This window comes from Podarcis raffonei, chromosome 11 (genome assembly GCF_027172205.1).
Source record: "Podarcis raffonei isolate rPodRaf1 chromosome 11, rPodRaf1.pri, whole genome shotgun sequence".
In the NCBI taxonomy this organism is placed as follows: Eukaryota; Metazoa; Chordata; class Lepidosauria; order Squamata; family Lacertidae; genus Podarcis; species Podarcis raffonei.
The window spans coordinates 44,374,095-44,398,955 of record NC_070612.1 but is presented as its reverse complement, the minus strand read 5'-3'; the positions used below and the strand labels follow the sequence as shown (position 1 = coordinate 44,398,955).

General features: G+C 43.3%; 1 protein-coding gene across 9 annotated transcripts in view; it reads left to right on the top strand.

The window, feature by feature from the left end:
- Positions 1-24,402, top strand: part of SEMA6A (semaphorin 6A) — a 183,426-nt gene extending 159,024 nt beyond the window's left edge. For all 9 annotated transcript variants that reach the window (XM_053408701.1, XM_053408704.1, XM_053408700.1 and 6 more), the window contains one exon: positions 22,401-24,402. In XM_053408701.1, the coding sequence (XP_053264676.1) occupies positions 22,401-23,590 (1,190 nt within the window). In that variant the 3' untranslated portion in view covers positions 23,591-24,402. The remainder of the gene's footprint in view (positions 1-22,400) is intronic.
- Positions 24,403-24,861: the final 459 nt, after the last annotated feature.

Here is a 24,861-nt window from a genome sequence, read left to right as displayed (position 1 = left end):
TGTGTAGACATTGCACAGTATGCCCATTGATTATCAACGAACAGTGATGTCTACTCAGACATAAGCACCATGGAGATCAATGGGGCTTACTCCTAGGTAAGTGTGTAAGGTTGTTGCTAATTTTAAGCACAGAGGAAAAAGTTAATTGGTTAATGAAAGGCTCCATTGTTCATTCTTGAAGCCCTTTTAGTTAAGGTCGGATACTCTAATGGGCACTTTGGTTTATCCAAGTGTAAGTTGTTAGGTAGGGATGCGGGTTGCGCTATGGGTTAAACCACAAAGCCTAGGACTTGCCGATCAGAAGGTCGGCAGTTTGAATCCCTGTGACGGGGTGAGCTCCCGTTGCTCGGTCCCTGCTCCTGCCAACCTAGCAATTTGAAAGCACCTCAAAGTGCAAGTAGATAAATAGGTACGTCAAAGTTCAAGTAGATAAATAGGTACGTCAAAGTGCAAGTAGATAAATAGGTACGTCAAAGTGCAAGTAGATAAATAGGTAAACGGCATTTCCATGCGCTGCTCTGGTTCACCAGAAGCGGCTTAGTCATGCTGGCCACATGACCCCAAAGCTGTACACCGGCTCCCTTGGCCAATAAAGCGAGATGAGCGCCGCAACCCCAGAGTCAGCCACGACTGGACCCTTTACCTTTTACCTAAGTTGTTAGGTAGTTCCTTCAGTATCTCAAGAACAGCATATAGCTGTTGTATTTATTTGTTTGAAAGAGGTATACACCACTCTTCAGCAAATCTTCCAGGGAGGCATACAAAACAGAATTTTAAAAAACACACAGTAAAAGGACTAAAATAATAAAATTGTCTTTGCCTGATGCTGAATGTTAATGTCAGGCAAGCTTCCCTGAGGTCTCACTATGCAATGGGATGTCACCAGGCACATTATCTCAAATGTTGGAGGCACCTGAAAGGAGTGTCTTTGAAGATTACCTCAATATACAGGCATGTTTGTAATGAAAGAGATGTTCCTCTGTTCCCAAGCTATATGGAGTTTTATACAAGCACTTTGAATTGTGCTCATAAATAGACTAGAAGCGAGTGAAAAGCTTTTCAGAACTGGTGAGGTATGTTCCACCAACTACTCTCTGTCAAGCTCCTGGTGGCTCCCCCCCCCCTTTTTTTGGAACTTCAGTTTCTGAAAGTATTCAAAGACAGCCCTACATACAACACATTAGTTAATCCCAGTTGTTCCTAGAGAATTGAAAACATGAGTGGAGCAGATTTTAGTCGTATGGATATTTATTTATTTATGGGCATTCGGTTAACAGGTGGGATGATAATAATCTATACATATTTTTCAAGCAGCTGATAAATCTCTAGTTTTAAAAAAGACCTTTCAGAGTTGGTAGAGTGCACTTGTTCTTTGTGGTTTTTGAGACTGCACAGCAGTTGACTGAATGGGCAAGCAGACCTACTTAAGTCATATTGCAATCTCCTTCCAAATTTCAAGACAGCCCCCAGCGTAAAGCTGATGGGCTGTGATTGTTTTCACTTGAATTCTCCTAATGATGAGGTTACCAGAGAGACTTTATTAGCACTTGAACGTGCGTATTTAAATATGGATTCTTAGGGGCCTAATTAGGAATATGATCAAAGCTGGAAGCAGTCTATACACGTTAAAGAGGGTGAAAAAACAATGGTGGCAGAGGTGACTGCATGGTTGTTTACCATTATCACATATCTGTGTGCTGTCTCTCCTTCCTTTGCCCCCTTCAAGCCAAGCTGGCACATAAAAAAAAACCTACTGATATTCCAATTATTATTATATGAGGGCAAAGGAAAGAGTTGTTATGCAATTATTATTTTTTTTTGAAAGAGAGCATTAAGCTTAATCTTTCCTATGTTCACTTTGGTTGTGGATTTATTTTCCTTCACAAAAGTTTTCTTCCTGCCTTATATTTTTATTTTACAACATGCTTTCTCAGTTTGTTTGGGGTTGGTGTTTTTTTTTTTTTGGGTGGTTCTGTTGTACCTGTGGAAGGTGCTTTTGCTCTCTCTCTCTCTTTCCCTCCTACCCAAAAACCGGACTTGCCTTTTTAATTGTACTAATTCTTAAGCCACTTGCTGCTTTGTTTTCAATGCCACTGACACCTCGATGATGTCACATCCATAAGTTCCACTTTTAATTCAGCGCAAACATCTTGAGGGAATCATCTTGAGAAGAGATGCAAGAAATGGGGAGGGGGGGATAATTAAATGGGTTGACTCATGGGAATGTGACATTTGTGTGCACCGCAGCTTTGGTAGCTAAATATACTCCGGAACTGCTGTTTGGAGAAACCTCACAATTCCTGCCAAGATCAAAATGTGGATTGCAGTGCCTAGCAAAGAGGCTGTGTGCATTGCCTTCCTTCAGGCCTTATGCATTTTGGCCATTGGAAAATATATTCCATTTGGGATGGGAATTCGACAACAACCAACAGTTCTTCTCCACCTTTGCTTGGCAAAAATTTGCAGCCTTTTCTTTTTGCTCCCTCTTTTTTGCATCCCTGCACAAATATCTTTCCGGAGTATGTTTCTGTTTTCTTTCCTTTCTTGCTGTGTTTGCAGTGTTAATTTAATTCTGTGTGTTTCTCACCTTTTTACAAAAACCAGTATTTCTCACATTGCAATCTAACCTTCCCTTCTGCTGCCATTGTACATAGTCTCTCCCCTGCCCTCTTCCCATGGTAGAACATCCTTTCTGTGGAATGTTCCAAGGCTGTACCCTCTTTACTATAAAGTAGTATTACAGTGCTGTGTTTAGAGATCTCCTACTAACCAAAAGAATATAAACAAAGAAAGTAGAGTAATTTTCTCTAGCAATAACAGGGCCTTGCCCCCACCCTTCTTTTCTGCCTCTTTTCTTCCTTAGAAATTCCCAATAAATTTCAAGTCTCAGATTCATTTTGTCAAAACAACTGTTCTGTTTTAACTCTGTCATTAGCTGTCTAGAACCTCTCAAGCTATCCCTTTTTAAGTTAAAGTGTTGAAAACTAAACACAGATGTGGCTTTCACTTCATTGTTTTTGCTAAAGTTGTTGCATTGTTCATGTCACTCAAAAGTGGGGGCAGAATGGTTTGTTCCATTTAACTCGTGAGTTGCTTTTTTTTAGCGGTATGTGCGTCACTTTTCTTTGCTCACAGTAATCAGTTAAGGAAAACCTCTCTCTGGTAAAGTGATCCTGAGCAGCCTTGTTTCTCTTGAAAATGCAGCGTTAATCAGTCCTCAACTCACAATTCCTTAGAAAACGAGAGAATAACAGTGCTTCAGAATAAATGATGCACTCCGAGTCTGTTCCCACGTTCAGCTCTGCCAACTCATTTCCACAAACTGCTATTTATGCGAGTTGTTTACCCTCTTGAGCAGTATGATGTTGGAGTCCCAGACTCACGCGATCCCATGATTCCAACTCCCATCAAGCGAAAAATGTTCACAGGAGTAAGTTCACGGCTGAGCAGTGATTTGTGAAAAGGAGCACGCGGCCAAATGGGGGAGATGATTCTCTGTTTATGGCCACAATTACACTGTGAGCTGCCTTGAGGGCCCCGGAGAGCTGAGAAGTCAGTTATAAATATACAAACAACCATAAATATTACAGAGCCTGCATCAAATTTAGAAAGCTACTGATTGAAAAAGATTAGTCAGAGACGTACAGTTTGTTTTAATAATATTGACAAAAGTAACATCAAAGGCAACTAGAAACCACATTTATTTCAGCATGCACTGCTCATTACAAAAACCTGGCTTATTTGCATCTCAAAAAAATAGAGGGGGTGTTGCCACTCACCATCTAACTGGGTTTCAGTGAAGCTATATTGCTGAAAAATAATTCAGATGTTATATTCCTCACACAGAGGCCTTAAAAGTGCTCCTTTGTCGTGGCACACCAAATAGGAGGCCAAATCTTTGTGCTCAATGTGTTAAGTACCGTATTTTTCACTCTGTAAGAGGCACCTAGTTTTTGGAAGACGAAAACAAGAAAAAAAATATTCTGAATGCCAGAAGCTGTGCAGCAATCCCGCTTGCTGTCCTGGCTAATGGGATAGCCGCGCGCAGCCTCTTTCACCCCCTGCCCGGGAGAGGCTGCACACGACTAAGGTTCCCCCAAGAGCCGCGCTCCCTTTAAAGAGCGCGCAGAGTGTGTGTGCGGCTCTTGGGGGCTTTTCCCCGAGGAGGGAGAAGAGCAGCCCTTATCCCTCCTTGGGGAAAAGCCCCAAAGAGCCGCACACACACCCTTTAAAGGGAGCGCTGAGTAGAGCCTCCCGCCTGCATTCGCCCCATAAGACGCACACACATTTCCCCTTACTTTTTAGGAGGGGAAAAGTGCATCTTATAGAGCAAAAAATACAGTAGATTGCCCTGAGCTTGTGGATCTTTCCCCTGCTGCCCATCGGTAGTGCAGGACACTGTGGTAGAATCCCACACACACCAGCGTTTTCTGTGACTTCTACCCTGGCGTTGGTGTAGTGTCGAATCAGCCCTAAGTTCCATGGTGCCATCAGTAAGTAAACGTAAAGGAAATAGGCAGTATCACTTACATTGTTTCTACTGTTCAAACCATAATTTAATCAGTGTTGATGGACTGCTAGATAGCACTCAGCAGACACCCAACAAGCCCATTTATTTAGTATTACTAAATAGATTCAAGGACATTGAAAGAAAAGGCTGTATATTACCTGTCGTCGTTGTTTTTTGAAAGTTGTTGTATTCTTCTGCTGGCAAAGAATCCTTCACTAGCTTTCCACCAAAATGGACTTGGAAGTGTCCTCCTCAGCTGAATACCCTACGGCCCTCTGAGGCTCTGGGTGTAAATGATGAATGGGCAAATGATGCTGAAAAGCTGTGTCAGTTCAAGTAGCAGCTGCATAATCAGTTCCATCTTTTGGGGCCAGGAAGGAGCTCTGTGCCTAAGACACATATGGCCGGAGCCACTCTCATTTTAGTAAACCATTCTGACAACCGACATCAAAAGCAAACCCTTGAAAACGCGACATTAAAGAAAAAGGCAGATTCTCTCCTTTGCTGAGCTGGTTTTACGGCAGTGTATTTCTCACGCTTGGGGTGATGGGGTTTCCAAATAGCACAACATGGCAGAATTAGCCCTGTCTGTCTCCATTTCCGCTGTTTTCCTCACATCTGGCAGAGGCCTGCGACAAAAAGTAAGAAATTTTGTAATTGTAATCCGAGTAGTATTTCATACATGCAGGAATTTTATTTATTTTTTTGCTTTCCGTGAGGAACCTCATTTTTTAATACATTACAAAAGTTCTGTATCCTCATTTAGATCCCAATAAAAATACTTCCCACATTTGAAGTCTGACCTGTATAAAGCCCTATAGATTATGCCCCCTTAAAATACTCTTTGATGAATAACAATCAAATTATTGAAAACATCCTTGTTTATAAAATACATATTATTCATGCGTGTCATAAAAGGAATTTTTCAAAATTACACTGGAGATTTAAAGATAGTTTTATAATGAAAAGTTTCTATGAGTTGATAGGAAAGGGATTAAAGTAAAATAATGAGAAACCGATGAAAAATGAGATTGAAGCAGTGTCCTTCCAGAGTGTGCACAGAATAGCTGCATGAGAAGTTTTGTTAAGAGATAAAGAGGAACAGCACTAAGTATCAGAGCAAACTGAAGAGTGACAGTTATCAAAAGCCAAAAAGGACTATCGTGTTGTCACACTATGAGTCAAAGCTCATTCCTTCATAGGAACTGATCCAGATTCAAAGTGTGCAGAGCAGTAAACATGGGTCATAATGTTGAGAGTGTGTATGGTAGCAGAACATACAATGTTGTTTTAGCAGTTTTAACCACCACCCAATCACCATCTTGCCCCATGGTTAGTAGATTTTTCACAACACAAAACTGATTCCCAGAAGCAGATTTATTCCATTAATCCAGGGTTGGCTTCATGATATGTAAATGCATGCCAGGACAGGGCTGTAACTTTTTTTATATATAAAACAAAGAAATATAACTTTGTGATCTATCAAAGCAATATCCGCACCTAGGTGCACAGATTCATCTAGCTAAACCAGGCATGAATCTCAAATTTGCAGGTCAGTTTCGTACATCTTTTTTTCCTTTTTCACTCTGGCAACTTGTCAAAGGCGTACCACAGAGCATCTAGAAAACAGCTCAAATACTTGCCTCAGTGACTGACACTTCAGATGTTTGATTCAAGTCCCAGCAGCTGGGCAGTATTTTCATAAAAAATGGACCTGCTTAATGCCCTTTGAGCTTTGAGCAAAATGGCAAGGAAATATGAAGCAGGCAAACAAGCACTGGAGCGATTGAGCCGTCTTTGGTGACTGAGCAAGGTTGTCTGCTATTTGAAATAAAAGGAGCAGGGCCTTTACTAAGCAGCCATTTATCCTCTTCCTCCAGCCAGTCTCTCCCAAATTACTCTGGAGATAGGCTAAACTTGAAGATATTCTGAAGTGTGTGCTTTGCCTCTAAATGTGCTTGCTTCCTATATGAGGTCCCCACCCCAAAAAAATTCTTATCAGCTTGTACCTGCTTATTTATTTTTATTAATATATTTCTGTTCCACCTTTTACTAAAGTGGTCAGAGGCTGGTCTACAAAAAAAGAAGGTAATATAAAACAGAACACATTGTAAGCAAAAACATTTTTTTTAAAAAACAACACCCACATAAATTACCGTATTTTTTGCTCTATAAGACTCACTTTTTCCCTCCTAAAAAGTAAGGGGAAATGTGTGTGCATCTTATGGAGTGAATGCAGGCTGCGCAGCTATCCCAGAAGCCAGAACAGCAAGAGGGATTGCTGCTTTCACTGCACAGCGATCCCTGTTGCTGTTCTGGCTTCTGAGATTCAGAATATTTTTTTTCTTGTTTTCCTCCTCCAAAAACTAGATGCGTCTTGTGGTCTGGTGCGTCTTATAGAGCAAAAAATACGGTACATCATAATATACTTTGCAGCATCATAAAAATGACTTAACCCATTAGCCTGTAAAAGCCTGTTCAGAAAGGTGAGACTTAGGGTCAGACCAACTGCTTTGTAGACTGGGTTCTAGGAGATGTAGTTAACCATTTCCTTCCCAAAGCTGCCATCAGCTTGGAAGGGGGAAGAAAAGTATCTATACTGGTCTCTCCCAACCAACTATCCATTGAGGTGTTAGCATATTCAGACGGGCAATTTACATTTAGGAAAGGACATTGGAGGAAGCAGTTAAAGTCTTTCTCCCGAAGCAACATGTCCTCTGTAGGTCATAAAAGCATCTCATGTGGCTTCTGACGGGCAAAACAAATTGTTGATGTCATGTACCAAGTCTAGTTTGACTCTTAGTCAGTGTGGCACCAAATGCGAACCATGACATTCAGTGATTTGGTTCTATGTGTTTAAATTCCATTTATTTCAAGGACAGAAAGTTCCATAAGCACTTAATTCAAAGAGAGCTTCACCTTGAGTGACTTGTATCCATACTGAATTAATATTCATCCCATGGAGCCCAGCAACAAGTAATTGTTTAGCCATCCCAGCTTATGCTACTGGCAACACCATGGCACATGTACAAATCTGGGGAGAGGAAATAATTTGCTTGTTCATATTTAAAACCCTTTAAAGGCTGTAACAACGTGAAAAGAATCACTGAGCATATTTATGCTGTTAAATTACTGCTGGTTTACACTTAAATGGAAATATTCTTATGGATATTTGAATAATTCATCTTTCTTATTAGCTTTTTATGGAACGTGTTTAGCCTCAATGATTGCATTACTTAATCAGTGCTTGTAATAATTTTATGACAACCTAAATTCTGGTGGCCCCCTAATTAAGACCCATCATTTTCTGTAAATTCTAAGCATAGTGTCAGAATTTAGCATTGTTGTAGGACACCTGAAGTCTCAAGACTTCACCTGATTAAGGTTCTCTAAAGGGCAAAATTGGATTTCTTCACCAGTTCTTAGATCGTTCCATACAGCCAAAATAAGCCAGTGAAATCTGTTTGCAAGTTATCAGTTTTTATTCTGTGTTTTTAGCAATGATGGGCAAGCGTGGAATTGCTTAACTGAGCAGGCAATTGCTTCGGAAATAAGAGTAACAGGCTCCACCCCGTCTTGCCCTGTATGCTTTAGCCTGTGTTGTTTCTCACAAAATTAAAACACGGATGGCACGTTTGCCCACTTGAGGACTACACTAGAATATATTTACAGCCTGATCCTAGCAAACAAACATTAAGACTGCAACTGCACTGTATCACATTATTAACCCGTTAATATGAGTGAATACAGACGACTGTGCAAGTAACCACTTAGTAAGCTGGGCACCTGCATCGCCCTGCCTAGTGGTAAGGAGAATTTTATCACAGATTTCTGATTCAGGTGCAGAAATAAAAGGTTTTCCTCACCCCTTAGCAGGAAAAAAGCATCAGCAAGATAAAGCAGGGGACCAGTTTACCAAATGGCTATTTGCATGTTGTGGTAAGTCATCACTTGCCAAATAGCTGTGTAGTCACTTGATGTCTGTGATTCATGCTAAAGGTTTTCCTACCATCGTGGAGCAATCAATGACATCGTAATGATATTGCACTGGCACCATTCCCGTTAGATTTAGGATTAGGAAAGAGACTCAGAAAACACCAATAGGGCCCCATCATCTTGCAAAATGTAAGCCTATTTTTCATTCCAAAATGCATAGCAAGTTATTAAAGAATGGGGAGATTATTATTTTTTTATCCTCCCTACGTCAAGGCCGAGGCTGACCCCAATGCAACCGAAACGTGCTGTGGATTCTAATCCTTGCGCTCTCGTTCTTGGCATTCTCACTCATCAGGGCCAACAAACATTGTGTTGTGGACAGGTTCCCCCAGGGGGCAGGATCTTGTCCCCTGACCTAATACTGCATCTTTGAAACACAGGATGTGGTCAGGGACAAGCAGGTGCCTCTGCTCCTTACCTCCAACTTGGACCTGGTGTAGCTGGAAGCATACAGACTGTCTTTACCTCTTCATCTGTGAGCGCCAACTCACTTCCACAGGGAAGTGCCCCTCAGTGCCTGCCACCTTTCTGCAGATTGGCGCCAAATAGGAGCAGTGGAGATGCACCAATTTAATCTTCCTCTGGCAGGCATTTTGCAGCTCCCAGCTTCCTGACAGGTACAAAAACAAGGTGGATTTGTAGCTGGTTGACTGACCAAACCCAAAGAGTGCTCACTAATGGTCCCTCGCCATCCTGGGGAAAAAGTGACAAGTGGTGTGCCACAGGCCCTGTTGTTGTTCAACATCTTTATAAGCAACTTGGATGAAGAAACTGGGGGGATGCTCATCAAATTTGTAGATGACACCAAACTAGGAGGAGTAGCTAATGCTGCAGAAGATGGAACCTGGATTCAAGATGACCAAAATAGATTGGAGACTGGGCCAAAACTAACAAAATGAATTTCAGTAGGGACAAGTGTAAGGTTTTGTACTGAGGCAGGAATAACCAGCAGCATAAATATAAGGTGGGGACACCTGGCTTGACAATAGTACATGTGAAAAGGATCAAAGGGTATTAGTAGACCACAAGCTTAGCATGAGTCAACAGTGCGATGCAGCAGTGAAAAAAGCTAATGCTATTATGGGCTGCATTAACAGAAGTATAGTGTCCCAATCAAGGAAAGTTATAGTACCACTCTACTTTGCCTTGGTCAGACCACATGTGGAGTACTGTGTCCTGTTCTGGGTGCCGCCCTGACAAGCTGCAAAGTGTGCAGAGGAGGACAGCTAAGATGCTGGTCTGAAAACCAAGCCTTATGAGGAATGATTGAGGGAATTGGATATGTTTAGCCTGGTAAAGAGGAGACCGAGAGAAGATATGGGTAGCCAACTTCAAATATCTAAAGAGCTTGCAGATGGAGGAAGCTTGTTTTCTCCTGCTCCAGAGGCTAGGAGAAAGGCAATTCCAACTAAACATCAGGAAATACTTTCTGACAGTTAAGAATTGTTCAACAGTGGAACAGACTCCCATGAGAGGTAGTGGCCTCTCCTTCCTTGGAGGTTTTTAAGCAGAGGTTGACTGGCCATCTGTAATGTCTGATCTATTTGAGATTCCTGCATCACAGGGGCTTGGACTAGATAACCCTCAGGGTCCCTTGCAACTCTACATCAGGGATGAGAAACCTGTGGCCTTCCAAATGCTGTTGAGCTACAGCTCCCATAATCCCTGACCTCTGGCCATGCTGAACGGAGCAGAAGGCAGTTGGAGTCCAATGAGTAGCACAGGTTCTCCACTCCTCTACAGCTTGAAGCCAAATATATTCGTTTGGCACTCAGCAAGTATAGAACTAAAGCAGATTATAGGCTTGCATCCATGTTTGGGCTGGGGTGGGCAGTGGGGAGCATTCTTTCCCCCTGTAGCTGCAGTGTTGAGAGAAAGCCTTGGCTCATCTCACTCACCAGAGCATGGCTGACCATGGCAAGGGAGCTGAGCAAGATTGCTAAACCCTGCCACTCTTTAATGTTTCAGCCTCAGGCAATACATATATTTAAGGCCTGCAAACAGCACTCTTCTCATGGTGAATGCACATAGGGGGAAAGCAGGATCATGGCAGTAGGCCTCAGTAGCAACCTAGACACCTTCATACAGCATTTCGTATGCTCCCTAGGATCATGCAAGCGGTATGTGGATAGGGACCTTTACATATGGCAAAAGGGTCAGAGGGTCAATAGAACATAGGCTCTGCTTCCAGCCTATGCATATTCAATTCAATATATGAAGACAAACTCTGCATGCTTGCACTTAGGGCAGATCCGTAAAGGTAAAGGGACCCCTGACCATTAGGTCCAGTCGTGACCGACTCTGGGGTTGTGGCGCTCATCTCCCTTTATTGGCCGAGGGAGCCGGCGTACAGCTTCCGGGTCTTGTGGCCAGCGTGACTAAGCCGCATCTGGCGAACTACAGCAGCACACGGAAACACCGTTTACCTTCCCGCCAGAGCAGTACCTATTTATCTACTTGCACTTTGACGTGCTTTCGAACTGCTAGGTTGGCAGGAGCAGGGACCGATTAGCGGGAGCTCACCCCGTTGCGGGGATTCAAACTGCTGACCTTCTGATTGGCAAGTCCTAGGCTCTGTGGTTTAACCCACAGCACCACCCGTGTCCCATACGTTAAATGCACATCCAACACACATGCATGCAACTTCCCCCAAAGAATCCTGGGACCTGCAGTTTGTTTTGGGTACTATACATTGCATTTCTGTGAGCAGGAAACTGCAGCTTCCAGGATTTTGTGGGGTAGACTAAGGTTAAGGAGGTGAGGACCACCAACGCAATTCTTCTATGCCTGTTGATCCTGCCTCCTGTCCATAGGTTGCAGTCAAGGCTTACCACCACAGTATCACCCCCTCCTAAATGTTCAGTGTACACATATTCATACTGTGAACAGTGTCAAATGCTACTCTTTAGCTAAAGTACTCAAACGTCTACTACACATATTAATTTCCTACTTAGACTTGTGTAGTCCAGGATACTTTAGTGCCAGGTTATAGAATGGGCTCCCAATATTTTATTGCCCATTTTTGTTCACTTTCTCTTTGGACCCATTCGAATGGGGGGGGGAGATGCCTAAGATAAAACAGCTTATACATATCCATGTCATTAGCTAATCCAGTAGCACAATACCAACAAAAGCCTTGGCAAATTTTGTTCCTCTAGCCCCTTTCCAACTCATATATACCATCCAATCAGGCTTTGTTCCAGTGATGGCCATGGTTCAAAGTATTTGCCAAACACAAACATCTCATTAAGCAAGCCAACAGCAGTGTTATTGACGGACACTAGATGCAGGAAAGGCATTTGAGCAATCTGCTAGCAAAACGCTGGAAATTTAATTTCTGGCTTCGTCTTCTAGCTGCTACTCTATTGTTGTTCTAGGCCTATAGTCTCTGTCAGCATGGCACAAAGCAATTGTATCTTTCGCCACTAACCTTTTAAAGGTCTCCCGAGATTTAAGGGATCACAACACAGATTAAACGTACACGGAACAGCACACTCCTACCAAGACAACATCCAGGGTTTTTCTCCATAAAACATTCATGCCCTTTCAGAGCCATAGTGCAAAATTTGCAGAGGCATTTCCAAGGGCGTTTTCCTATGTTTGCTTCAATATGGGCATCAGAAGAGATGCCTTAGGCACAGTCTCAGCAAGACTCAAGATGGATTTTTCAAGTTAGTAGTCCTCTTTGAGTTGTATACTCCTGGGTACAGCTTTTAGCCTGCTTAATTTTTTTAAAAAACCTCCCGTGCTTTATCTTAAAACTAAATACTTTATGTGGATGCTTTGAAACAATGGCCCCATCTTTTTTCCAACTTGGCATTGCATTAGTCCGTGATTAACTAGTGAAAATGACTTCATAGGATTTCCAGAATTAAAGAAGCCTGGTTGACTTCCTTGCCCCAAGGCAACTTACCCTGTTGGTGGGGGGTGGGTCAACAAGCAGGGCCCCAGGTATCCCGCCTTTCATGTCAGCACAATAGCGGTGGTTTAAGGGACTTGTTGCATCAAGACCCTAATGCGCCGTATGTATAAGACAGACAATATGTAAATGCAGAGTTTGTTGCCAATTAAGAAGGCTCAAAATATATGCTGGGTGAGACTGAGAGTTCATAGTTTCACAAAATGCTGTTTCTTTGTTGCTATTTAAAAACTGATTAGCCATATTCCCATTCTTAATTTTGGAGTGAATATGAGTGGGAATCAACCCACACACACAAGAGAGGTACATATGAGTCTCGTCGTGTGAATCTAAGCATGCAGAAGTCCTGCTGTGTTCGCTGGGACTTACCTTTAGATCTGCATGCATCTGGTTGAAGTCCAAGGGTGTCAGTAGAAGCTTAGGGTGCATACTTCAGCAATAGTGTGGGGGGCTGCACCTGTTATTGAAAATTTAAATTCCTCAGGTTAACCTTACCATAGCTAATCATATACTTCATTATTTATTATTATTACCACATTGTACTTCCAACACATATAAAAATATATATATATATTTTAAAAAATAGTTACATATTTACTCAGAAGCAAGTTCCACTGAGTTCAAAAGGGGCTTACTCCCAGGTAAATGGGTTCAGGATTTGCATCCCGTTTGACAACGAACTGAAGCAAAATAGGAGCAAATTAGTTAACCCACGGGGCTCTTTGATCCCATCAATCAGTTGTATGTGTACAAGGCTTATATCTCAGGATAAATGCTTAGGCCAAGAAGATGTGCAACGTAAGAGCAGGTAACACTGCTGATTCTGTAACGCACGTTCATTGTACTTCCAGATTAAATTTTTGGGGGGTTCACTGAAGTTATTCAAGGTCATGGAGTTGTTTTAAGAGAAGGGAAGCATAATGCCCTTACATTCCTGCCCCATCCACTACCCCCCACCCAGCAAAATCTGTTCCCTGGATTTACTTCAGGCTTCAGATTCTATCTCGGAGATAAATTAATCCAACAAGAGAGCATGTCTTTTATTATAATATTGCCTCAGAGAAGCAAGTTAACCTCTCGGCAACCCTGTTTGCTATCTGTCTCCAAATACACAATAAATACTCTCAGTGGCACGTTCTGCGTATTTGATTTTCCACCACTAGACTGCATCAATCTCTCATCATTAACTCCTATAAATCACACTTTTTGAAACGGAGGGGACTGATTCCAAGAGCCAAGGTCTGCCTTTCAGCGGGTTTTTTGACAGCTTATTAGCACTTTTCCAAGATTCTCAGAGGGTGTTCTGCATGGGGCAAATGCCTATTAATTAGCTACCTGAGATATTTAATCCAAGGGTTGGGTAATTAGTTCCACCTGTTCGCATTTTGCTTGGCTTAGTGTGATGTAGGAGGGACAATAAATATATTTTAAATATGTTTATTAATTGCACTCTCCCTGCCTTTACACAACCATGAGGGCCATCTGGATTCCGAGTCCACAGTGTCATCTCGTAAGCAGGGGACAGAGGTAGCCATGAACTGACACTGTCATGTTAAACCAGGGTGATTTGTATCATTCTCTGAACTTTGGTTTCCTGTTCATGACAAAACACCGGACATTTGGTTCACACCTTCCTTCCATCCAATTTCATGCTGGGGCATGCACTACGGGGAACTGTACACACTAAAAACACATCCAAAGCACATTCTTCTCCTTAAAGAATTCTGGGCCCTGTAGTTCACTCACCAAGTTACAATTCCCAGCTATCCTTCACAAACTACAGGGCCCAGAATTATTGTGAGGGGAAGAATGTGTTTTGAGTTTGCTTTTTAAAGGTGCAGTGTGTGTACAGCCACTTACCCATTCACAGCAGTTCCCTATTCAATTTTTAAAAGGCTATTGGGATTAAATAAGTGTCAAGCACTCTAAGTTAAACCAAAAGAGAGAAACAGACAGACAGGAGAGGAGCAAAGCAGAACTAAAAAATTTCCAGGAACCCAGAATTCACAATAGCATTCCTTACATTTGCAACAGGGCCTTGGTGGCAACATCCCATTTGTTTTGTGCCATCAGAGAAATAATGTTCCTTGAAATGGGACCCATGAAGATGAGATATAGGCTGCAATTAGTCAGGAACCCTGCAGTAAGCTATATTCTCATAAGCATATAGAAATCTAATGTATCCCAGCTGCTTTGAGCTTTTCCCAAAGTAAACAGCTGGATGTGTTTTAGCTCATCCCAGGCATAGCAGAAAGGTCCTAAAATGTATATAAAGATCTAAAAGAACCTACAGCATGGGATTAAGAGTCGAAAAGGCATTTGCATTTTAAGCAACAAAGCATCCTCCGGTGTAATTCTGTAAAAGAACAAGCTAGATGGTTTATGTATCCCCGAATATGTTTCGAAGCGTGCACAATTTCTTTTCACTTAAGCATTTCTTGGTTTTAACTTCCATTGCACATAACAAGACTCAAATCTGTTTTAAATTCACACATTTAGGAAGTCCCAGCCTAGCAGGGGATGGCAGGGAGACTTGGAAGTGATATTCAAGTTTCCTGACATGAAATAATCTTAGGAACACATGGTGCTGAAGGCAACACTGAACGCTACATTCACTGAGTTTCAGAAATGATATATCACTTAAAGCTCCACTATAGGGATGAATGGCGCCAGACAATAACATTTGGGGTGATACCCAACATTAGCCATACTCGATGAGTAGGCCTGATGGAATGAAGTCCATTGACAATCAGTGGGGCTACTCATAAGTATGACTGGATATCACCCATAATTACAAAGGTGTTCCCTACAAAAATGGAGTAACTATGCTGAAACAGCAAAGCTAATCATTAATAATAATAATAATAATAATTTTATTTATTTCCCACCCTCCCCAGCCAGAACCAGGCTCAGGGTGGCAAACATCAAAATATATAATACATTAAGACATAAAATTCAGCAAATTCAGCAATCGACTGAAATACAGCTTAAAATCGGATTAAAATCAAAATAAGATCAGATGGCTACCTGCAAATAAAATAAGAGAACTTAATGATGACTGTTTTATGGAAGAATGGAAGCTTTCTTTAGACTATTTAAAGAAATATAATATGATGAATTTGCAAACAGGATTTGAACTATGAGCAACAGAAATAGACAGTATCATATTAGGGTTATGGTATAAAATAAAGAAGATAGGGTATAGCAAATAGATAGAATGAAAAAACACCATGGAAAATGGGATGGGCAGCTCATAAAAGAAAAAATAATTATGTATTGGAATTATATGTGAAATTTGTGGAAATTTAATAAAATTAATATATATATATATATATATATATATATAGGAGTAGTGGAAATTAAATGTTGCCCATGTGCAAAAGAGGCTTAAATTTTGCAAATTCTGGAAACGGTGGAAGTGGATGTGGGCGACTTCCCACCCAACCACAGCGGGCACAATTTCAATATGAGAATCTCAAAATAGCCGCCACGCTTGCTGCGTTTACAACTCATGGCTTGCCTTCTTACCGCAGCACATTTAGTCATTGAAACTTTATATCCCAATTAGCAGTTTCCTCTTCATCCCTTCCAATGATCACATCATATTTCATTTACCGAGCCTTGCTCCCATTTCCATCTATGCCAACATTTGTGTGTGTGTGTGTCCGGGGGGGAGAGAGAGACGGCATTATTGCATTGCCATCTGGTCCACATTATATTAGAAAACAAGAAGACGATGACAGATTCCCGCTGAGGAAACCACACTGCGCTCTCAGTTTCCCATTCACTGTGGCCACTGGGTTGCTGCAGCTCCGAAGACTATTAAAAAGTTCGCTTTTTAAGTAAATGGTGTGGGTTTTTAACAACAGGCGCCTTTTGGCAAGACGTTCTGCTGGCAGGTTTTGCGCTTTGTGCTAAAGGTGATCAAAAACATCCTGCCAGGATGGAACATAGAGGAACAACATCCAGTGGCCATCGAGGTCCTGAAATTCAAATTCAGCTGTGTCCCTAATTTCCATAGAATAGCCTTCCTAAATGTGGTGCCCTCCAAATGTTTTGGTGCACAATTGCTATCTGGGGGAAACCAGGTTGGTAAAGCCTCCCTTAGATGAACCCTATTTCTGCCTCTGAAGAATCATCCTTCTTGCTTTGCCATTTTTGAAGACACAGATGACCTGCAACCCAAATGTTGCAGTGTTCTCACCTCCTAAGCAAAAGTGGGTCATCCCTGGGCAGGTCATCCCACAAATCTACACCATTTTACAGAAAGCTATAAGTCAGTCAGGAGAAGGGACGCGGGTGGTGCTTTGGGTTAAACCACAGAGCCTAGGACTTGCTGATCAGAAGGTCGGTGGTTGAAACCCCGTGATGGGGTGAGCTCCCGTTGCTTGGTCCCTGCTCCTGCCAACCTAGCAGTTCAAAAGCACATCCAAGTGCAAGTAGATAAATAGGTACCGCTCCAGTGGGAAGGTAAACGGCGTTTCCGTGCACTGCTCTGGTTCGCCAGAAGCGGCTTAGTCATGCTGGCCACATGACCCGGAAGCTGTATGCCGGCTCCCTCGGCCAATAAAGCGAGATGAGCACCGCAACCCCAGAGTCGGCCACGACTGGACCTAATGGTCAGGGGTCCCTTTACCTTTACCTTTATAAGTCAGGAGTGGAGAGAAGGAATGGGAGAATTTTTGGTAGATCTCTGGGTGATTTGCAGTAGATTGGCAACAGTTTCTAACTCCTGTTTAACAAGAGCAACGACAAAACGACCTAAGTTAGATCACTGCTTGAAGGCTCCAAAATGACCTCAATCAGGTTACTGAAGAGAAGAAAGCTTGGAGCAATCAGGAGTGAACTTTGGTGTTCAGTTCTTGTTCTGAAAACAGATCACTGGATTCAGGATGTGTTCACAGGTACACTGTTCTTTCAGGCTGTGACTCTGCTTGCAATGCACGCTAAGCCAAGCCTTGGCTTATAGTAAGAGCATCCAAGCTACAGGAGAAGAGCTCTCAGACTCGCTGGTTGCTCCCTGTGTACTTCCTGCTGTTGTACCATGCTGAGCTAAATCAAGGTTTGGGTTAGCATGTCATCCAGCCTTGTTAAGCTTTCTCCTCTCTAACTACGAGCTGAAACAGAGAACAAACCTCGGTTACAGCTTTAGGTTACTAAAGAGAGAGCTTAACCATGAATCCAAGTTGGGACGACACACTAAGCCAAACTTGAGCATGTCGCTGCAGCAAAAAGGACCAGGGAGGAGGTCTCAGGCTGTATTTTGCTCTGGGCTACAGGTGGTAGCGGGTGGCGCTGTGGGTTAAACCACAGAGCCTAGGGCTTGCCGATCAGAAGGTCAGCGGTTCGAATCCCCGCGACGGGGTGAGCTCCCGTTCCTCGGTCCCTGCTCCTGCCAACCTAGCAGTTCGAAAGCACATCAAAGTGCAAGTAGATAAATAGGTACTGCTCCGGCAGGAAGGTAAACGCCATTTCTGTGTGCTGCTCTGGTTTGCCAGAAGCAGCTTAGTCATGCTGGCCACATGACCCGGAAGCTGTACGCCGACTCCCTTGGCCAATAAAGCAAGATGAGCGCTGCAACTCCAGAGTCAGTAACGACTGGACCTAATGGTCAGGGGTCCCTTTAACTTTTTACAGGTGGTAGATCTTAGGGTTCTATTATAAAGCAGAGAAGATCTGACAAGCCTGAAGTCTGCCCACTGTAGGCTGTAAGAGGCTCAAGTAACACTTAGCATTCTGTGGCTACACAGCATGCTCAATTCTCATTGGGATGCTTTATATAGAGCTTTTAGCTCTATACATCTCGCATTCTTGTTTTTTTAAGGTATGTTGTACTTCAGCAAACCTCAAGGTTTTCCCTAGAGTGCTAAGCCATACATGCATCATTCTGTTTGCATGCTGCCTTTCCATAGTTCAAACCATGCTCAGGGCAGCTTACAACATGAAATGAATTACATAATTACAAGCATAACGAAAGTAGTCATAAGCAATAAATAAAACATCAAGAAATACACAGCCAAATGGAACAATTTCCACACAGATCATAAGAATATCTAAAATAAAGGTGCGAAAAATTACCGTATTTTTTGCTCTATAAGACTCACTTTTTCCCTCCTAAAAAGTAAGGGGAAATGTGTGTGCATCTTATGGAGCGAATGCAGGCTGCACAGCTATCCCAGAAGCCAGAACAGCAAGAGGGATTGCTGCTTTCACTGCACATCGATCCCTCTTGTTGTTCTGGCTTCTGAGATTCAGAATATTTTTTTTCTTGTTTTCCTCCTCCAAAAACTAGTTGCGTCTTGTGGTCTGGTGTGTCTTATAGAGCAAAAAATACGATAATAGCAATAACAGGAATCACAGCCCTCTAATAAGAAACCCTAAACAACACCCTAGCTCAAGAGTTTGTTTAACAGCCTCAGCTTCTGTAGCTGGAGTCAGTCAGGGCCCTGTCAGACCTGGTGGGAAAAGGCCTGCAAGGCAAGGAGAAGGTCTTCCAGGACTCACAGCCAAGATGTTGGCCTCATTTTGGCTCCATTTCTTTCAGCACCCCTCACCTTAGTTTGCTGTTAAGAAGGAGTGGCATTGGAAATGCCTCTCCTAAACTTCTGAAAGTGAGCACACATGTGGCCCAAAGCAGTGGTGGAAGGGGAGGTGTGTCTTCATATAGAAAACATCAGTGGGTGGTTTTTTGAGTTGCTGCTATCCCATTACAGGTATGGCCAGATCCACTGTGAGATTTAACAACCCAATAAACATTCTTAACTTGTAAAAGAAGGGAAGTGTTATAATCGGTTTACAGCTGCACACACACCCTTGCTTCAATGTGCCTACATCACATAGGCTGTGGAGGAGGAAATTGATACAGCATATGGCAGGAATATGTAAAGTCTTCAGCATTATGTCATGGCCAGAAGGGGAGACATCCCTGATGTGAGATGGTTATAAGACTACAAGAACGTCCCTATCTTCATCTGTGAAATGTTAAAGGGAGGCAGTAATGCCACAAAGACAGGCCTGTTTGTTTCCAATGCACCAACGAATGAACCGTAGCAAAGATTTTGACTTTGGGGTCCAGACTTGCTTTCCCCATGTAACCTACTCCAGAATCTATTTTTAGAGAGCACAGACACTAAGGCTTCCTTTGGTGTTTTGCCATCTTGAGCTGTGATTACAGACAAGACAAACTCAGGCTTGTAACATGTTGAGACTATTTTGGTCTCCCAGACTGCATGTGATAAAAAAAGGGGGGGGAGGAAGACAGCCTTTTTGTAAAGAACCACAATCATTGGAGCCTCTTTTCTACAGATGCATGCTAATGACTTCACTGTGGGAACAGTCGCATGCTTTGCAGTGCATTTGATGGCATTTTCTGAGCAAAAATAGCCAGAGAAATTATACTAAGTTTAGCCACGGACAGAGCTGTCTAGTTGGGTGTTGTCCTTTATTGTTCGGCACCAGTTTATTCCCATGGGATTGATAACACTCACTACTTTAGAACCAACCTGTGCAGGCTTTTAGGGTTGTTGATCGGCTACACATACCGCAGAAATCAACTCTGGAATTGTGCACAATTTGCAACAGAGCACAGTAAGTCCATAGGCAGAGGACTTTCATCCCCTCCCCGCAGGTGAGGGGGAAGGGGGCAGATCTGGGGGGCTTTGTCGTGGGGGCAGGGGTGCCATTGAGCAGCAGAATGTCTTGGGCCAGCCCTGGCACCGGGTCGCCACTTCATAGACTGCTTCAAAGGCTCCAAACACCTAGCTTGGGAACTTCAGAAACCAACTTCAGAAAACAGCCTTGTCAGGTGTACGTGGGGGGTGTGTATAGCTTGAACATAATGGCCTGGTGTACAAATGGGGAAGGCCAGGAGGCCAAGATCAACCTGCAAGAAGTTCTCCACCCCTGGCATATACATTAAAGAGGAGAAAGAGGGATATAATTTTTCTGTAACCTTTTTTACATGCAGAGAAAGCCCCATGAAACTAGCTCTCCCCCAGGTCTATTATGCAGTGGGAAATGGCCATGAGACAACTGAGAGCATTAACATTTGCTTTCCAAGGGAGAAATTCTCCTTGCTGCTCATTCCTTATATGAAATTATTAATTGCTCGTCACAATGCAATCATTTCCATGCAAAACTAATTTCACAACTGGATTTTATAATTTCAGAAAGCATTTGAGTTCCTGCTTTGAATGCAAATATACCGTAAATACATACACACTATTATTTAAAAAAGGACAGCAAATCTATCACAGCTGAGCAATAATTCTAGAGGGCTGCTTATCAATGCTTTCCATGAGGCTCAATTTCTGCTGCCGTATTCTTTGGAGATAGTTTGCATGCAAACGACGTTAAAATACGATTGCAATTTATTCTACAAATGATCTGTATCTTCCATAAAGCCTTGTCATGCAGTAAAACCAGTCCCATTTGATCTCTGCTGCAATAATGGTACTTTTACATTTAACTATAATAATTTGGTATTGGGTTCAGATGGTCTCCAAAATTTGATAGGGATTCACGACTTTTAAAAGCAAGATTTCAGTATTCGGCTGTGATCTAACTTTTAGACCATAGATGAATACAAGGGGAAGGGAAACAGGTCTGGTTCCTCATTACATAAACCTGGTTCGTCTATACATCTTCAGAAAGCTCTGAAACAGTGTGACAGAGACCAAATGTGAGTCTCACCATCGCAGAGATAGCCTCCCGTGTCAACTGAGTGCTCCATGTGAACACATCATCACTTAGCCCAGTTTGCACCCTATTTTTCAGCAGGAGAGAAATTGCAAGTACCACATCTCTATACATGTGCACTCAAAGGACCCAGACTGCAGGCTAGCTAAGGTTGAGAAAGAGGAACTTGTCTACTCCTTGGTCCTGCAATTTTGGCAGCATCCCCAGTTAAATGTATAAAGCAGGGAATAATGTTTTTGCATTGGAGGAGACCATACAGGAATAGTCCTTCACCTGTGTAGCATGACCTTGGTCCAGAAAGAGTTTCAAGGTTTTCCCCCCTACATTTTCCTTTGTTTCCCCCTTCATTTCCCACCTGCAAGCATTGTTGTGTATGTGTGAGCAGTCTAAAGGCTTTGGTGCACAGCAGGCTATACAACTGAAAAAAAATATTTATGCATTTTCTCCCTTAATATTCTGTATGGTAGTTGGTGGGTACATTCAAATCATTTTTTTATTTATTTTTTGTACGCTTAAAAGGATTAACTGTGCTAAAAAGGCCAGCTGCTGCAGGGAGATTTCCTAGGAGCTGCAATATACCATAAAATGGCAAGGTTTCTGCAGAAGCAGGAAGGAAGATCTCTGGAAATAAAGATTGGCATGACCCTCTGCAAAGAGAGATACACATTGAGGATGTTTCATTTGCTTTTCAAATTTTGACTGAAAAACACCACTTGGAATGGGGATGAGGGCTGAGTTTTCTCGGTCTTCCTTAAGAGACCAGACTAAAACTTACGTGAGTGCTCAACTAGATGTGATGCAGACAACCAACCCATAATAGGGGTTACCCCCTCAAGAGCCAAAGAACAATATAACTCATTCGGGGCTTCTGCTCCAAACCCCATGTGCCATATGGCAAACCACTTTTGACCTATCTCAAAAATAGCCTCAGTTGGTCTTTGGGTTGTGACCAGTTACTGCAGGAGCACTCAATATTGGGACCATCCCGAGTCACTCATCGCCACATCTTTAAGAGTTGTTTTTAAAATGCAGGAGTTGTGTCTACAGCAGGGTTTCTCAAACTTGGGTCTCCAGCTGTTTTTGGACTACATTTCCCATCATCCCTGACCACTGGCCGTGCTATCTAGGTATGATGGGAGTTGTAGTCCAACAACAGCTGGAGATCCCCCAAGTTATGGAAACCCTGATCTAGAGAATGTCTTTAAATGGATTAACTCTGACCGTAACCATTTCCCCCCCTGTGCTTCTCTGCTTACCTCTTTATGATATTTGTTGCAGGAGTGATTCGGGAGAGTTATCTCAAAGGGCACGACCAACTGGTGCCGGTCACCCTCCTGGCCATTGCAGTCATTCTTGCCTTTGTCATGGGGGCTGTCTTCTCGGGGATCATAGTGTACTGCATCTGCGACCATCGGCGCAGAGACGTGACCATCGTGCAGAGGAAGGAGAAGGAGCTGACCCAATCTCGCAGGGGCTCCATGAGCAGCGTCACCAAGCTCAGTGGCCTCTTTGGGGACACTCAGTCCAAAGAGCCAAAGCCGGAAGCCATCCTCACCCCGCTGATGCACAACGGCAAGCTTGCTACGCCGGGCAGCACCGCAAAGATGCTCATCAAAGCCGACCAGCATCACTTGGACTTGGCCGCTCTGCCAACTCCAGAGTCGACCCCGACGCTGCAGCAGAAGAGGAAGCCCAGCCGCGGCAGCAGAGACTGGGAGAGGAACCAGAACCTCATCAACGCCTGCACAAAAGACATCCCCCCTATGGCGTCCCCCGTGATCCCCACGGACCTCCCTCTCAGGGCTTCTCCCAGCCACATCCCCAGCGTCGTTGTCCTGCCCATTTCTCAGCAAGGCTACCAGCACGAGTACGTCGACCAGCCCAAAATGAGCGACATGGCGCAGATGGCTATGGAGGACCAAAACGCCACCCTTGAGTACAAAACCATCAAGGAGCATCTCAGCGGCAAAAGCCCCAACCACGGGGTGAACCTGGTGGAGAACCTGGATAGCATGCCCCCCAAAGTACCCCAGAGGGAAGCCTCCCTGGGGCCTCCCGGGGCCTCCCTCGCCCAGGGCGGCCTGGGCAAGCGACTGGAAATGCATTCTTCCGCTTATAACGTGGACTACAAGAGAAACTACGCCACGAACTCGCTTACGAGAAATCACCAGGCCTCCACTCTCAAAAGGAATAACACTAATTCTTCAAATTCTTCCCACCTCTCGAGAAATCAGAGCTTTGGCAGGGGGGACAACCCCCCTCCTGCCCCACAAAGGGTGGACTCTATACAGGTCCACGCCGCTCAGGGTCAGACCGTGACTGTATCTAGGCAGCCCAGCCTCACGACATACAACTCGCTGACAAGATCAGGGTTGAAACGCACACCGTCGTTAAAACCAGACGTACCCCCCAAGCCCTCCTTCTCCCCTCTTTCCACGTCCATGAAGCCTAACGATGCATGTACATAATCACCGTGGGGTGGGGGGGAACAGCAGGTGACCAGAGTACGCCATTACAAAGGCAGTGTTTAGCAACGGCAATGCTCTTTTTCAACTGACCAGGAAGCTGCCTGAGCCTGAGAATGCATTGCTCTCTGGGGAAAGTGGAATATTTTTTATTTTTTAAGGGAGGGGGGGTAAACAAATCGGGTCATGCAATACATGGTTTGCAACTGTAGGACCCCCCCACGATGCAACAGCTCTTTTACTCAAAAGACTAACCACAAAACATTGAGCCAAAAGCACACACGCGAATGATGACTGTGATAACTTCACTCGGAAACTGCACATTGCGCAATTCCGGATCTGGGAACTTGAGTGCTTTGAAAGCAAAGATGGAAACGGGGAAAACGACAACCCCAAACAAAAGGAAAACGGAAAGGAAGGAAGGAATTCATTGATTAAGCTAACTCTTAACTGAACTGTGGCAGACATTTACTCTGTGCAGGTACTGTGAAATGCTCATCAGTGTTACAGCCATTTGGTTATAGCCGATTGCCATGTTGGGCAACCACTCTGTCCTAGGTTTCCACCCCTCTTCTCTTTTAATGAATAACATGTGACTGTTAACGCAAGTAACTCCTATTATTTATTGTTCATCCTTTTGTCTTTTTTTATTATTCCTAAGGAAATTACTTCTGCATATCATCATATGAGCAGCTCTCTCCAGAAGGAAAAAAAAGCAAAATACGTTGAAAATTATGCCTATTTAACGTGAAACCCATTAACTGGAGTAATTAAAACTCTTTTTATTTTTCCAATAAATTCACTGAGTTAAATAAGTTGAAGGTGGAATTTTGAACTTTTGTGTTTGGACTCTCTGATCTCTTTCTGGAAAACAAAAACAAAAAAGGGGAGTATTTATTTAAATGTCAGATAAGCTTGCCTTCCAGCCTCCGTGCCGGGCAGTCCACCCCGTTCCACAACAAGGTTCCTATCTTCCTACAGTAACTTCCTGCCACAGCGTTGAAAGCTGCCCTCCTTGGCCCCCACTGCTGTGAACATGGTTTTGTCAATAGCTCATCATTTCTGTGAAGGCACCAGCTTTGTTTCCTGCCATCCCATTTCACCCTCGCATGTGAAATGGCAAACAAAAACCCACAAACGCCGTGGACTCATCCATATTATGCTGGCTTTTGCCGTGTGTAGCTCACGGTCTTAACCGCACAAGGGCAGGGAGGGGAGAGCGTTGTTTGTTGGTGGAGAACACATCTGTGAATACCCTACTTTCTTCCACATGT